This window comes from Asparagus officinalis, chromosome 1 (assembly GCF_001876935.1).
Source record: "Asparagus officinalis chromosome 1, Aspof.V1, whole genome shotgun sequence".
Lineage (NCBI taxonomy): Eukaryota > Viridiplantae > Streptophyta > Magnoliopsida > Asparagales > Asparagaceae > Asparagus > Asparagus officinalis.
In genome coordinates, this window is record NC_033794.1 from 71,605,099 (window position 1) to 71,620,734 (window position 15,636).

A 15,636-nucleotide genomic window follows, 5' to 3' on the forward strand; every position below is an offset into this window, starting at 1 on the left:
ATGAGGTTCGCCTGTTTGCCAAGGTTCGCTTATCAAACAAGATTCGCCCGTTCGACGATGTTCGCTCGTCAAACGAGGTTTGCCTGTTTGATGAGGTTCGCTCGTCAAATGAGGTTCGCTTGTCAAATGAGATTCGCTCGTCAAATGAGGTTCACATGTTTGATGCGGTTCGCTCGTTCGACGAGGTTCGCTCGTTCGGCAAGGTTCGCCCGTTCGACGAGGTTCGTCCAACAGACGAATTTAGTCTGATTTGTTGAGACGTGACACTCGTGTTTCGTAGTAACACGTCCATTGATTGCCTCGTATTCAGAAGTTACTGCATGCAACAGTTACAATAGTATTTAGAGTAATTTAATGCATTGATGTTATAATCATAATTGTCATTGTGAATTGTAACGGTCGTATTAATTAAGGGTGACTCTTGAGCTGGTCTTAGAGGCCTATAAATAACGCCCCTTGGGAAGCTCTTGTAGTTAGCTAGTGAACTTGGAAAATGAACGTCGGATCGAGGAGATCTTGACGTTGTTGCTGATGTTGTGCCACTGCTGCAAAAAGTTTGCTTGCAAGAACTTGCCCTGAAACCCGAAAGGTTTTGAACCGAAAGGTTCTGAGATCGAGGAGATCTTTACCTTGACCGAAAGGTCTTATAGATCAAGAAGATCTTGACAGTACTAGGTTGGTGCACACCAGAGTACTATACTTTTATTCCTAGAAGTAGTTTGGCATTGGGATCATTGCATCGGAGTAGACCAAATATTACTTTAAGCACAACGTTTCATAAACGTACAACCGTAAACTAAAAATTTTAAAATTACAGCACATCTGATTTTTCAGTTTCATTCCAGATTTTAACCTTAATATCCAACAATCTTAAAGAAATATTTTTGATCTACATTGGATCCTGTGAGGACTCTTGGAGATGACTATCTCAAGTTAGAAAACTTTGATGGATCTAACTTTAACGCATGGCATCGAAAAGTTATTTTTGGGATGCAACTCCTAAAAATCTACTATGTGGTTTCTGAAGAGAAACCTGACTTTGAAGAAGACTCTAAGTCTGAAGCCTCTTGGGCTAAAAATGATCATTTCTGCAGGAGTTATCTCTTTAATTGCGAGGCTGAGTATCTGGCAGATGCTTATACCAACAAGCCCTTGCAAAGAAAATCTGGGATGCTTTGGAGGAGCAATATAAGGATGAGGAGAAGCTTTCAAAGTCTCACCTCATTGATAAGTTTCTGGACTTCAAATTCGAAGATGACACTGAAGTTTTGCCTTAAGTAAAAGAGCTCAAAAATCTTGTTATGAAGTTGAATGATGAAAAGATTAATCTTTGTCAAACCTTCATTTCTGGAGCAATTGTCAAAAAGCTTCCTCCATCTTGGATGTCATTCTCCATGAACATTCGAAGAAGGAAAAGACAGGTGACTCTGTCTGATTTGAAGAGGTTCATTCGGATCGAGGACGAGATTCAGACTCACATGAAGAATGAGGTCGTAGCTAAGTAGAAGGCGTCTGCTAACATGGTGGATGCTAACTCTGAGAAGGGTACCAGTTCTTCTTCTAAGAAAAATAAGTTCTTTAACAAAAAGAAGAATCATAATCCGAAGAACATGAATGCTCATAAGAAAGATTTCAAGAAGAGCAGAAAATGCGTCAACTGTGGGAAGCAAGGACATTTTGCTAAGGACTACAACGCACCAAAGAAGGGAACATCACACAATGTTAATCAAGTTGACAATTGTGTGACTATGCTCTTCCAAGTGATAACTCCCAACAACGTCTCTGGTTTGTGGTTAGATACAGGTACTACATGTCATGTCTGCTCCAACAGAGATTTGTTCTCTTTCTATGTTGCTGCCAAAGAAAACGTATCAATGGTTGATCATTCTATGGTTCCTGTTCTTAAAACTGGGGCTGTGGTGCTGACTCTTTCTTTAGGGAAGACTCTCACATTGAAGGATGTGAAATATGTTCCCTCAATTACTAAAAATTTAGTCTCTGAATGCCTGCTGTGTGCAGGTATGAGGCTGGATTTCCAAGGAGGAAAGGATGTGTTATCATTTAAGAAAATGTATTTTGGTAATGCATATCGTACTGATGGCATGTATAAGATCAGTACTATTGTACCTAACTCAGTTGTAAATAAAGTATCCTCTTCTGCTTACTCCTCTGTATTATGACACAATAGGCTAGGACATGTAAATTATAGAAAACAGTCTAGCATTGAAAAATTAGGATTACTTCCAAAATATGAGGGTAACAAACTTAAAAAGTGTGAAGTTTGTGCGCAAGCTAACGTGACAAAGAAGCCCTTTCTAAGTGTCACAAGGAGCACCAATCTATTGGATCTGATTCACTCATATACTTATGATTTCAAAAGCTTTGTCACTCAAGGTGGCATGAAATACTTCATCACATTCATTGATAACCACTCTCTCTTCAATCATGTCTACATGCTAAAATCTAAAGATGAAGCCTTTAGCAAGTTTGTCGTATTTCGAGCTCGACATCAAGGACGAAGTTCGCCAACACAGTGAAGTTCGTCACCCGTATTAAATCAAACTGTAACGGTCATGAAGACCTAGTCAGCCACGTGGAATAAATTCAAGGAGTCAGTTATGCTACGACTTCATAATTTTACCGCATCAGTTATGCCCACAACTCCACTATTGTCGCACGTCGGTTACGTGCTCAAAAACCTATAAATAGCCATCGATGACTATAGAAAGAGGGGATTTGGATTTAATTAGAGATTTTCAAGCTTAGACTTAGAGAAGCATCAGAGATCAAAGTTTCTGCACGTCAATCCGAAGTATGAACCTCAATTCTAGCTGGTTAACAAAGGTCAGAAGCTCTTGCGATCTTGATCTGATCATCAACGGGAGGTAAGCTCGACTCGAGCATCGGGGGAAGCATCCTTTCGCCACCTAGAACCCACCTTAAATAAAAGAGAAGCTGAATTAATCTTCTCTTCTTCTGTAATCGAGAGAGAGTGTGAGTGATTATAAGGGTTTTGGTGCGGCATAAACATGTACCAAAAAGGTTGCAAGTGCACAACCGTGTCAAGTTATAATATTTAAGATATCGATCCCACGAGGAAGGTGTTTTGTAGTAGAAAATATGAAATGGGTTCTTATGTTGTGTGCGTGACAAATAGGAATGATAAGTGAATGTGATTGTGAAGAGATTGAGATAGTGAAAATGGTGTGTAAATAGGTGCAAGTGTAAGTGAGAGTGGATTTGAAAAAGAATGGATTTGAAAAAGAATGAGTATGATCAATAAGGTGAGAAGGAAAAAAATGAATAAAATCAAGAAACAAAATAAAAAATCAAGAATGAAGAACAAAATTCTAGAATAAAATGAAGAACAAAATTCTAGAATAAAAGAAAATGCAAGAAATTAAAGATGGTGGATTCAATTATAGATATGGATAATCTAAAATTGAACCCACTTATTAGAAAAGGGTGATTCCCTAGAGGGTTCTAGCCTAAAGGCGAATCAAACAAAATAAAAATAAACAAAAAGAAAAACTAAACCCAAGAGGGTTCTAGCCTCAAGGTGAATAGTATAAGAAATTAAAATCTAACTACAAAATAAATTGCAAAATCTAAACTACAAAATAAAATTGCAAGAATTAAATGCAAGAAAATAAATCTACTCTATAAGCATGAAATAAATCTAATCTATAAGATTTAACAAGAAAATAAAATCTAAACTACAAGCATAGAAATAAATCTACACTAATAAGCAATAAAAAGGAAATAAAAGAGAAAAAGGAAAGAAAATGCAAACCTCTAAATAATTCTTCATCTCCATCTTCATCATCCAACAAAGAAGAGAAAAATTTAAAGTGGTGAAAAAATTATTATTATTAATTGCAACTAAAGTTATAATTTTGGAAGGCCTTCTCAATTAAGAGTAGCCCTCCTCTCCAAAAGGAGTTTACAAAATTTTCACACCTCTAACCCCTCACTCTCTACCCCTATTTTTAGTAAACATCAGTGAATGAGAGCCATTGGATCAAACTTGAGCCCTAAGACAAGCAAAATTAGCCATTGACGCGCGCTACAGTAATCTGGTATCGATGCAGGCATCGATGCAGGTATCGATGCCAGCATCGATGCCCACATCGATGCCCACTATTTCTAAATTCTGATTTCACGGATAGCTTCATATCGTCGAGATAGGCGATTTTCATATATTATATGTTAAATTCCGCCTTCCGGATTAGGAGATATCGTCGTTTCTTTGTGGCCAACCATTTTGAATATGATTTCTTTTCATATTAGATTTTTTATTTTCTCCGGCTTCTACAGGCTACACGACTTCATTCTGGGCTTTTGGATAATTTGGAAATTGATTTTTCAATGTGCTTCTTTGCTTCATTTCTTTATTTAATCAATGGGTTTTTGTTGAGAGATGAGAGTTTGAGATTTATTCTTCATTAACCTGCAATTAAAAGATAAAAATAATTATTAGTGGTATATTTATTCATATAAAATAGATAATGAGGGTATAAAATTTTAATAAAATATGATTATCAGGTTTCATACCAAGTGATTGAACCCATTTCTTAAAACAAGAAAATCAATCCCAACATCAATTTTTTGACCCTATAGACGATGGCGACCACAGTGGGAGCAGCTATTCTCTCTGACGAGATGGTGCTAGCGCAATTAGACAAGATTACAGTGGGAACGGATGTCAAAACTCTGGTCATCGAATTTAACCAGTCCAAATACGAGTAGCACCTCTCCTCTGGTAAGTCTAGTCCCACGAAGGCATGAAAGTGTCGTCGAGTCTCGTATGAAACTTCAGCCCAAGTAGCTTCTGATGATTCAACTCGAGTTAGTCTCGAGAAAAAGTCCAAGCCCCTCAAAAAGGAGGCTCTAGAAACTAGCCGTCAGGCTAAGAAATAGGTTGTTAAACAACCTAGCCGAACTTCGGCTTCTACCAGCCAAATTATGGCTTTGGATGACGAACCTCGCTCAGTTTTGACTAAAGCAAACGTTTTCGTTATTCTATTGTCGAGACGAGCTCGACAACGTCGGTGTCAGAACCAAGCTTGCCGCAGGGCTCGAGCTTTAGTCTTGCTAGATGGTTTCCACTATCGACCGAAGGTTAATCAACCTAAGGTCAACACTTTTGACGAGGGTCAGGTGAATGAGGAACGTCCGAATGACGGATCTCATACTCGTACCCTAATAAACTCAGAACACGAACCTTATCCTCAAAAAGAGGTTTAACAAAATCAACAAGCGGTTCATACCAAGGTTCATCAATAAAACGAACCTCAAGTTAAGAACCGACGGAGAAGATGAACTCACCAAACTCGTCCTATCAACGAACCTCGTCGTGCAAATGACAGAGTTTGTCAACATACCCAAGGTCGTCAACCTCTATAGTTAGAGGGTCTCACTCAGGTAAAGCCATGACGACAGAATTGACTGGGGGTTGTCCAGCTGGCGACCTTCGGGAATATCTCACGCGCAAACGTAGCATGAGTCAGATGCAATCACATTGCTGCTGTGAGTAGCTCATATCTGCGGTGCTTTCCCAATGTCCATGTGGGAAGTCAACGCATAAATATTTAGTCTTTGAACAATTGACTGAATTGCCAATGGTCTCATCATCAAGAAGAAGACGCTTTCGTCCAAAGAAACAAGTGCCCAAGAATCGCCACATTGAAGTGACGATCAACATGGCTAGCAAGGGTAGAAGCAAAATCTCAGCTGATGATTCTGAGTCTTATGATTTTGAAAGATCTCCCGAATTACGAGAGACACTTATTGAATGCCAGGACGTTTACCAACATACTCGCTCTCGTACTGGGGTAATGATCCCATTAGACTACCGCAAACTAGAGGGTTTATCCTGTGGTGTCAGTGAAGAACCTAAAAATTCAGCCATTGCTACTTCTCAGCCCTCCAATATCGACCAAAGTGAGCAAGCAAGTGCTCACATGACAAGAAAAGAGGAAGAACTCTCACGGTAGCTGGAAGAGCAACAATCAACCATCCTGAAGCAGCAGGAGTCCATCAGACACCTAGAAGCGATGGTGGAGAGACTCCATGAGGAGAAGGAAAAGAAGAAGAAGAAGACTCATTCCTAAGCCTCAGGATCTAGGCGTAGAAGACCTTCACCTGTTGATGAAGATCGCTATGATGAAGACGATGAAGAAAGGGTTGTTAAGATTCATTCTGAATCGTCCAAAGCTGAATCTAATCCTCGTATGAAAGAACGAGATAAGAAGTGGGAGGATTTCCAGAAGCAGCTTGACGCACTGAAGCTTCAAGGAAATTTTAAAGAGTTCGGGGTGTCAAGACCCTATCCAAGTGAACGAGATGCGATCTCGTATCCTCCGAAATTCAAACCACTCAACTTGGTACAATTTGATGACAATGGTTCTCCTACCCAGCACATTTATTATTTCCAAGCATAGACTGGTCATATAGTGGGTAATGACCCTATTATAACTCGACTTTTCATTAGTACTCTAAATGGGGTGGCTTTTGAATGGTTTTGCAGACTCGAACCAGGGTCAATCCAGATTTGGAGAGATTTAGAGAGGCTTTTCTTAGCCCGATTCTTCGACGATGACACTAAAGTGTCTATGGCTACATTATTGTCTAAGAAACAGAAGAAAACAGAGTCGGTTGGTGACTTCGTCAAGAGATTCAGAAACCGATCGTTGCATTTACGCGATCAAGTTTCTAAAGCTATTCTCGTGGAAATGTGCCGCAACAATCTTTCCATCAATATCTTATCCAAGATGGGCGTTGTTGCAGCCTATTCATGGAAGGATTTGGTTTGGCAAGGAGAGCAGGTGGAAAACATGCTCAAAAGGATAAATGCTGAAGAGCCTCAAGAATCCCAGCCTAAAAAAGGAGATGGTAAAGGCAATTATAGTTCCCAGAAACAGTCAAAAGGGAAAGACACCTTAGCTGTTGAGACAGCCCCATCCCCGAAGTCTTCTACCAAGCAAAAGGGAAATATATCTGACAATCGTTTTCAGAAGAAATACGATTTCAAAGATGAGCATGTGGTTTCTATTCTTACATCTTTGATCAAGATGAATAAGATCAAGTTGCCGTAGGTAAAGCGGAACATAAAAGTATCAAGGACTGATGATCCTAACTTTTGCATGTACCACAGGATGGTGCATCATCCAACTAAAACTTGTTACATCCTAAAAGACAAGATTCAAGCTTTATTAGACGCAGGTGTGATGACCCTTCAAGCTGAGCAAAAGAAGGTATCTGCGAATATGGTTTCACTTTAATTTGGGGATTTTGCCGAAGTACAAATACAAGATTGCGTGCAACCAATTCCTCAAGCAGAGGCGAGGGTGGTGAACTTCGACCCGTATCAGAAGAAAGAGAAGGGATGGTCCCTTACACTACTCCTAAAGGTGAATTGATGTGGGTTCATCCTGACTTATTAATGAACGAGCAGTGGACATTGGAAAACTCAAAGAAGCCTAGAGCCACGCGAAGATCTTGCAATACCGTTTTAGCCGTTTCAGATGAAAGGGTTGAAACTACGTCACTTAGCAGTTCTGAGAATGAACAGCTAGCCTTCACTGCACAGCCTGCACATGTATCAGGAACCCGTGGAGGAAAAGAGTATTTGAAGAAATATTCTGAAACAGCGGCTACACCGCCCAGACCAGGGAAAGAAGTAGCAGAGCAAACTCAACCTAAGGAACTTCGTTACTACAAAGAACTCAGGAAAGATGGCCGGAGAATTCGAAATATCCTTTTTGGTTTGATGTGCTGGCTCATATAGCCAACATCCCAGCAAGGATTACCTTGTTTGAGCTCCTACGTTTATCTCGATCAACGAGAGAAGCTCTCCGTGAAGCATTGGAGGATAACGAGGCTTTCCTTACTCATTTTCCACCAAATCCAGCCGGAGCAACGCTGGAAGAAGCTTGTCCTCAATGTTGTCAAGTTTTTCGAAGAAGAATACCATGCATCACCTTTTCTCAAGAAGACATGCATGTGAGGAACCCAAAACATGATAGACCATTATACTTCACAGGGTACATCGGCTCTATTCGGGTAGACAGAATTCAGGTTGATCCTAGTTTTGCTTTGAGCATCATTCCATTGCGGCTTGTTCATCACCTTGGAATTCCTCTATATCGTTTATCAACGACGAGAACCACCATATATGGCTTCAATGCCTCTAATACTCGTCCCCTTGGCAAAATCAAACTCAAATATCAGATGGGTGACTTGAGGACGGATGTTACCTGCTACGTCATCGACGCAGAGACATCTTACAACTTGTTACTGGGTCGGATCCATAACAATTTGATTGTTCCATCCACTCTACACCAATGCATAAAATATATAGGTGAGAGTGGTGAAGTAAAAACAGTGGTCCCAGAGAAGAAACCATTCAAGGGGGTAGAGAATTATTTCACTGATTATATCCATTATCTTGATGGTGAACCATTTGAGGTACCACTGATTGAAGAACCAAATAGTGGTAACGAAGCTGATATTGAGTCTGAACACGAACAGGGTCTTGTTTTTAATGACATAGAACCCATCGTAATCGGTCTTGAAGATCTGGATGTAAATGATCCTGTCTATAAAGACAACAGAGTTATCTTTAATAATAATGATTTAGCTTACTTCTCACGTGTGGAATTAAATCCTAACATGCCAGGTACAAATGCTGATGTGATAGCGGATCCGCTATCCAAGTTATATGCTGAATCAACTTGTACATGCCGAATTCAGTCGTCTTTTGTGACAAATCGACGCAAACCTAATCTTTCTCAAGCCAGTCTTCATAGTACCGGCTAAGGTTAACGGTTCAAAAAACATTAGTCTTCGGAAGAGTGACGGCCTAGTGCAAACCATTTTAGAGGAATCCAAGAAAGAGGAAAGTGATCCGCAATTCTCATACTTTACTCCAACAACTCGAAAGCTTATGAAGAATATAGGATACAATTTCATTCATAAACAGGGCTTAAATTTCGGCAGAGGGATCCGGACACCAATACGATCTGCTTATGTCCCGGAACGAAAGCCAGAAGATTATTATCACAAAACTCGTAGTGGATTAGGTTATGAATCTCCACCGTTTATGCTGCGTTTCGGAATGATGATTCTTTCACCTCGTCTTTCGATCCAATTGTTTGGAATCTGATACCAGTACAGGAGCTGTACTCAAAGTACTCATGGCTAACATGACCTCAGTATCTTCGATAGAGAATCAGGAAAATGATCAATTACTTTTGTTTGATAATCCATCAAGTCGACAGCTCGGTATACAATGGGAACACCATTTTGAACAACGCAAACCCCGTACTGATGACAAGGTGATTCAGGTAAACATGGGAGATGAGATTAATCCAAAAACCATATTCATAAGTGATAGTTTATCGCCAGAAGAGAAAGAAGACCTTATTACCCTAATCTGAGAGTATATTGATATCTTCGCTTGGAACTATAAGGATATGCCAGGGCTTGATCCCCAAGTGGCTATGCATCGATTAAATATCAAACCAGACATCAAGCCTGTTAAACAACAGCAAAGGGGATTTCGGCCCTAAATCATGGAAGCAATTAAAGCTGAAGTTAAAAATCTCATCGAATCAGGATTTATCTGCGAAGAGCAACATCCTGATTGGGTGGCCAACATTGTCCCCATCCTAAAATAGAACGGGAAGATTCGAGTGTGCATCGACTTCCGTGACTTGAATTCGTCTTGTCCTAAAGATGATTTTTCGTTACCTATCACGGACATAATTATTGACAATACGTGTGGGTTTGAGAGGATATCCTTTATGGATGGATTCTAAGGGTACAACCAAATCAAAATGTATCCTGATGATGAAAAGCATACATCCTTTCGAACACCTTCAGGGATATATTGTTATACAGTAATGCCCTTTGGGTTAAAAATGCGGGCGCCACCTATCAACACGCTATGACCTCTATCTTCTAAAAACATCTACAAAAGACTATGGAATGTTACGTTGATGACTTGGTTGTCAAAAGTCGTGACAAGGGAAACCATTTACATGACTTGAAAACAATGTTTGATCTTATGCAGGCGCACCAGCTCAAGATGAAACCAACTAAGCCATTCTTAGGAATGGCTAGTGGTAAATTTCTCGGGTTCGTGGTCATGGCTAACGGAATTCGTTTGGACCCAGATGAAGTCAAGGCCATCCAAGAGCTACCACCTCCTAGGAATCTTAAGGAGCTTCGAGGCTTACAAGGACGATTGGCATATATTCGCAGGTTCATTAATAACCTATCCAGGAAATGCCAATCATTCTCAAAACTAATAAAGAAAGGAGTATCCTTTATGTGAGACGAGGCTTGCCAGAAAGCGTTTGAGGAGATTAAACAATATCTCTCCAATCCACCGATATTGGTCTTACCAAAGTCAGGTAAACCTTTCTTGATATATATTCGGGCTACAGATCATGCATTAGAAGGACTCTTGGCACAAGATGATGAAAATGGCCATGAACAAGCCGTCTACTATCTAAGTAGGACACTATCGGGCGCTGAACCTCGTTATCCTTTCATTGAGAAGGAATGTTTGGCGCTGGTCTTCACAGTTAAGAAAATGCGACATTATTTGTTTGGGCAAACCATATATGTTATTTCTCAGGTCAATCCTATTCGGGTATTCATGACACAGCCCAGTGCATTGAATTGGCGATTCGCCAAGTGGGCTTTGTTACTTTCCTAATATGACATCCACTTCAAACCTCAAAAAGAGTGAAAGGTCAGGTTATTTGTGACCTTATGGCTAATCATCCGCTAAAAGAAAAGGCCGAATTATACCAGGACATACCTGAAGAGACATATGAAGAAAACGTTGTCTCTAGAGAATAAGTATTGAAATTGTACTTCGATGGTGCAGCAAGGACAAGTTCTACTGGTCGGGTTATAGCTGGAGTGGGGGTTGTCTTTATCTCTCCCTAAAACCACATACTCCCACGTGCCCTTTCTTTAACAGAGCCGTGTTCTAACAATGTGGCGGAATACAGTGCTTTGTTGGTTGGCATGGATATAGCCAAACAGTTGGGGGTGAAACGCTTAGAAGCATACGGTGATTCTTAACTCATTGTTAATCAAATGAAGCGAGAATATGAGGTTAGGAATGAAGACCTCGTTCCTTACCATACAGCAGCAATCGCATTGGCCGATTCCTTTGAGGGTTTCTATATTGATCATGTACCCCTGTTCGCGGGAAAAGTTGGTGTTTTCTTCATTATCGATGTCATTGCACTCAGTTAACAACTTTATGTGTTACAAAGAGATCCGGTCTTTTTATAAGATCCGGCTTACAATGAAAATCAAAATAAAACAAAGAAATCAAAATTACAACTTCTCTCTTTTACCGAACAAATCACAAGATCCTGTTATCCGGTCTCTTGCTTCTGTGGGTTGTTTGCCTGCGCCGGGGTTGCTTACCGTGGACCACCGCGTGATCTGGATCCAAGCAGATCTACGACGTATTACGGGTATTATCCCACCAAGGAGATAATAGCCGGGAGGGATCGTTTCACCAAGGAAACGACCGCTCGAATCTCGGGATCTAAGAACCAAGCTTAGATCCGGAGTGTAACGACGTAGATCTGAGGATTAGACTCTCTCGAACTCCTGCCTTTTTCGGTGCGGGTGCTCGCTAAGAATCAAATCCGGGTCTCCAAGTCTTCAAGCCTTCAGATCTCCGAGTTGAGGTGACAATCCGGCAGAGTTTCGGCTCTCTCAAAAGTTTCAGAAGAAGTCCCTCAAATGAACAACCACCCCCCCTATTTATAGCCTCTCTGAACTGTGCCTTTGTGCACAAGAGAGAGAGGGGGGGGAGTCGGGCCACCTGAGGGTGGCTCGGCTCATGCCGAGCCACCCTGAGGTGGCTCGGCCTCCGAGTTGAGGTGACAATCCGGCAGAGTTTCGGCTCTCTCAAAAGTTTCAGAAGAACTCCCTCAAATGAACAACCACCCCCCCTATTTATAGCCTCTCTGAACTGTGCCTTTGTGCACAAGAGAGAGAGGGGGGGGGGAGTCGGGCCCCTGAGGGTGGCTCGGCTCATGCCGAGCCACCCTGAGGTGGCTCGGCCTTGGCCGAGCCACCCTAGGGTGGCTCGGCCTTAGCCGAGCCACCCTGGGGTGGCTCGGCCACCGAGCCACCCTGGGGTGGCTCGGCTTGGGCCGAGCCACCCCGGGTTGGCTCGGTTTAGGCCGAGTCCCCGGGTGTGTTCCGTTTCGCCGTTTTCCGGTGTTTTCCGTCTTTCAGTTCTTCGTTTGATTCGTCCGGACTTTGATTTGATAGCCCGGGTCTTTATTTGGCAGTATTTCCGCCTCGGTGTTTGAGTACAAATCTATTTTGTCGTTGGACGACTCGTTGACTTTCCGAACTGTTGGATTGGTTCCACAGGCGAACATATGCCGTTGTTTGTGTGCTTTATCGCCTCGTCGCTCGAACATCCGTTGATTTGTCGAACCATCATGCTGAACCATGCTAAGGGACCTATAGGTAATTTTATACGCCTACAGATACCCCCTCCAAAGTGTTTCAGCCTCATTCTTTTATAGAAGAGTCTGGAATGCTTTGGATATGATTGCCCCTACCCTTTGTCAGTGTAACGGGACCTGGAATGACCTTCGTTCTGTATTCCTTCAATCCCTCAGGTCATTCAGTGCTTCGTAGAATGCCTGTATGGGTTCCGGTGCTGCATTTATTGTCTGACCGTTGTTGGAATTTGAACTTGAAGTCGATTCCTGATTTTCCAATCTTTAACTCGTGTTGGTTGGTTCGACGTGCAACTAACGCTCGATTGTCGGTGTTGAATCCTCACTTGTGACACGTTGTCCGACGTCGTGTTATTGAGTTATCCTTAAGAATATTTTTAGAAAAATATTCTCCAGGAACTTCTCAACAACAATAGGAAATAGTTTATACTCGTATACCTTATTGGAGTATTTCCGTGCTCAAAATAAGCTGAACCGGCTTGAAAATGAGCCAAAAAAGGCAGTAATTTGGCTCAAAAAATTTCTTCCGTTCCTTCCGAATGTGTGGGAGAGACAGGAATAAACCAAGGATGGGACCCTTAGTTGATTTGAAGTCGTCTCGACGCTTAATTCAGTCTCTTTTGAACTGATTTGGATTGGTCCGGTTCGGTTCAACTTGGCCCGGTCCGGTTCACCTTGGTCCACATTATAAAAGGGGGTCTCTTTTCCTCTTTTTCTCTCTTTTTCTTCTCCTCTCTAGGGCCGGCCCCCCCTCATCCCTATTTTTGATTTTTCTTTTCCCTCGAGCGTCCTTTCGCCATCCAAACATCGTAGTGGTCTTAGACCTGGTCTTCCTTTGGATCCTTGACTGAGAAATCCTTCAAAAAATCATTTTTTAGAATTCCTCTCAGACCCCTCGAGCACGTGGTGAAAGTTTCCTAAAAGGTCTCATCTTCGTTGGATCTCGAGCCTTTCTTCAGGTAAATCTTCCACAATTTGGATCTTTTTCATGCTCAATTTAATTCATGCATTTGTGGGGTTATATGTGAGGGTTGAGGGTGTGATTTGATGCCTCGAGCTAATCTTTCAGGGGGGTAAAAATGCAATTTTGAGGGGTTTTTATGCAAAAAATTAGGGCTGAAATTATTTTTTGAATCTAACCCTTTGAGTTATTTTGCAGGCCGTCATGTCTCGCGCCTCGAGAGGTCGTTCCCCTGCCATGTCGGTTGATGGCGCGCCTCCCTCTTATGCTGGTGAGCTACTTTTTGCAAATAAACCCTTTTTTCTTATAAATTTGTAAATTGACCCTTTTTTAAACCCCACGTTGTTCTCCTTGGCGAGGCAATCGGGAAGAGCCTTGATTCTCCTTGGTGAGGATCGACGCTTCAAAGATATGTTTTGCTTGGTCAAAACCATATCTCAAAATTAAAGGGGGCGATTTGACACTACATTGCGTTTTATAAGGCAGGGATATGTTGTCGACATACCCTGTTTTGTGATTGCACAATGTGGCCAAATCGTCTCACCCTTTATAAGGCAATGACTCTATCTTAGCTATTTGTAAGATGAGTTCAATTTCCTTCTCTCTATAATCTAGGCATAATCTCATACTACCATCCTTCTTCTTCACGAAGAGGACCGGCGCGCCCCACGGAGAATGACTCCGGCGAATAAAGCCCTGAGCTAACAACTCGTCCAACTGGGTCTGAAGCTCCCTCATCTCAGCTGGTGCCATACTATAGGGTGCGCGGGATATCGGGGCTGTGCCTGGCTGCAACTCAATACAGAACTCTACCTCTCTCACCGGGGGTAATCCAGGTATGTCCTGAAAGACATCCTGATACTCTGAGACAACTCTAGTCTCCAATAAATCGACACCCTGATCCCGTCGCATCACCTCCTCGATGTATGCCAGAAATGACTCCGCAAATCGGTTGCCCTGAGAGGTAGCTACAATCATCTCGGACCCATCGGACGCTCGCAACTTGACTGTCTTCGCAAAGCAGTCAATACTAATATGGTAGGAAGATAACCAATCCATACCAAGGATGACATCGAACTCGGACATATGCAACACTATCAAATCAACTATGAACTCCGACTCGTCTAGACTGACGGTACACCTCCTACAAACGCTCTCCAGAAGCGATACCTCACCTAGAGGGGTGGAAACAGATAGAGGGGTGTCTAGTGGTTGAGCTACGAGCTGGAGTCTAGTCATAAATGCATGCGAGATGAAAGAATGTGAGGCTCCCGAATCAAAAAGAATACGGGCGGGAAGAGAGTTCACAAAGAACGTACCCTCCACTACAGCTCCGCTGGCTCCGGAATCACGGGGAACTACTGCATAAACCCTGCCTGTGGCTAAAGACTGCTCTGCTGATGGAGATGGAGAATATGGAAATTGTAACGATTGAAGTTGTAATGAATGCAGCAATGAATACAGCAACTTTTTCCGTAAACAATGGTGCTGGGGAATATGGGATAATCTGTCCCTAGGGAACATCCTGAACAGCCCGAATCTGACCCTCGGTCCTCTGAGCTGCTGGTGGTGCCTCAAGTCTGTTCTGCTGGCCCTGACCTCTGCCCTGCTGTCGTTGCTGCTGCTGGTTCGGACCCTTGCCCTGCTGGGCTCCTGTTGGTGCGCTACGGCACTCCGATGCCTTATGCCCGACCTTGCGACAGTTATAACAAGATCCCTGGAACTTGCGCTGCTGAAATGCCCTCTGATCCTGCTGGGGTCCCTTTTTATAAGGGCCCTAATGCTGCTGCTGAGGCCCAGAAAAAGACCTCTTGTTCTTGCCCTTGTCTCCACTCTGCCCTGTCTTGGCCTTCCCTTCCTTATCCTTCTGGAACATGGAAGTCTCAATCTCCTGGGAAGTGGCAGCCTCAGCTACCTCGGCGGAGATTAGGGCGTAGCCCTGCTAAGAACATCTGAGCCTGACGTTCTCCTGTCTGCCACATACCCGTGAAATGTAGCAACTCCATGAACCTGCTCTCAAAATCTGCAACTGTCATGTCCCCCTGAGTCAAACGGGACAACTCGAGCTCCTTCCCTGTCCGTACTGCAGAGGAAATGTACTGTCCATCGAAGAAATATATGAAGTCCTCCCATGTGAGGGTCAGCCTCTGCTCTGGAGTG

At 42.5% G+C, this 15,636-nt stretch overlaps 1 protein-coding gene across 1 annotated transcript; it reads left to right on the forward strand.

Moving 5' to 3' along the window:
- Positions 9,198-10,339, forward strand: LOC109835667 (uncharacterized mitochondrial protein AtMg00860-like). Its single transcript, XM_020403653.1, has 2 exons — positions 9,198-9,347; positions 10,076-10,339. The coding sequence occupies exons 1-2, from the start codon at positions 9,198-9,200 to the stop codon at positions 10,337-10,339; spliced, it is 414 nt and encodes a 137-aa protein (XP_020259242.1).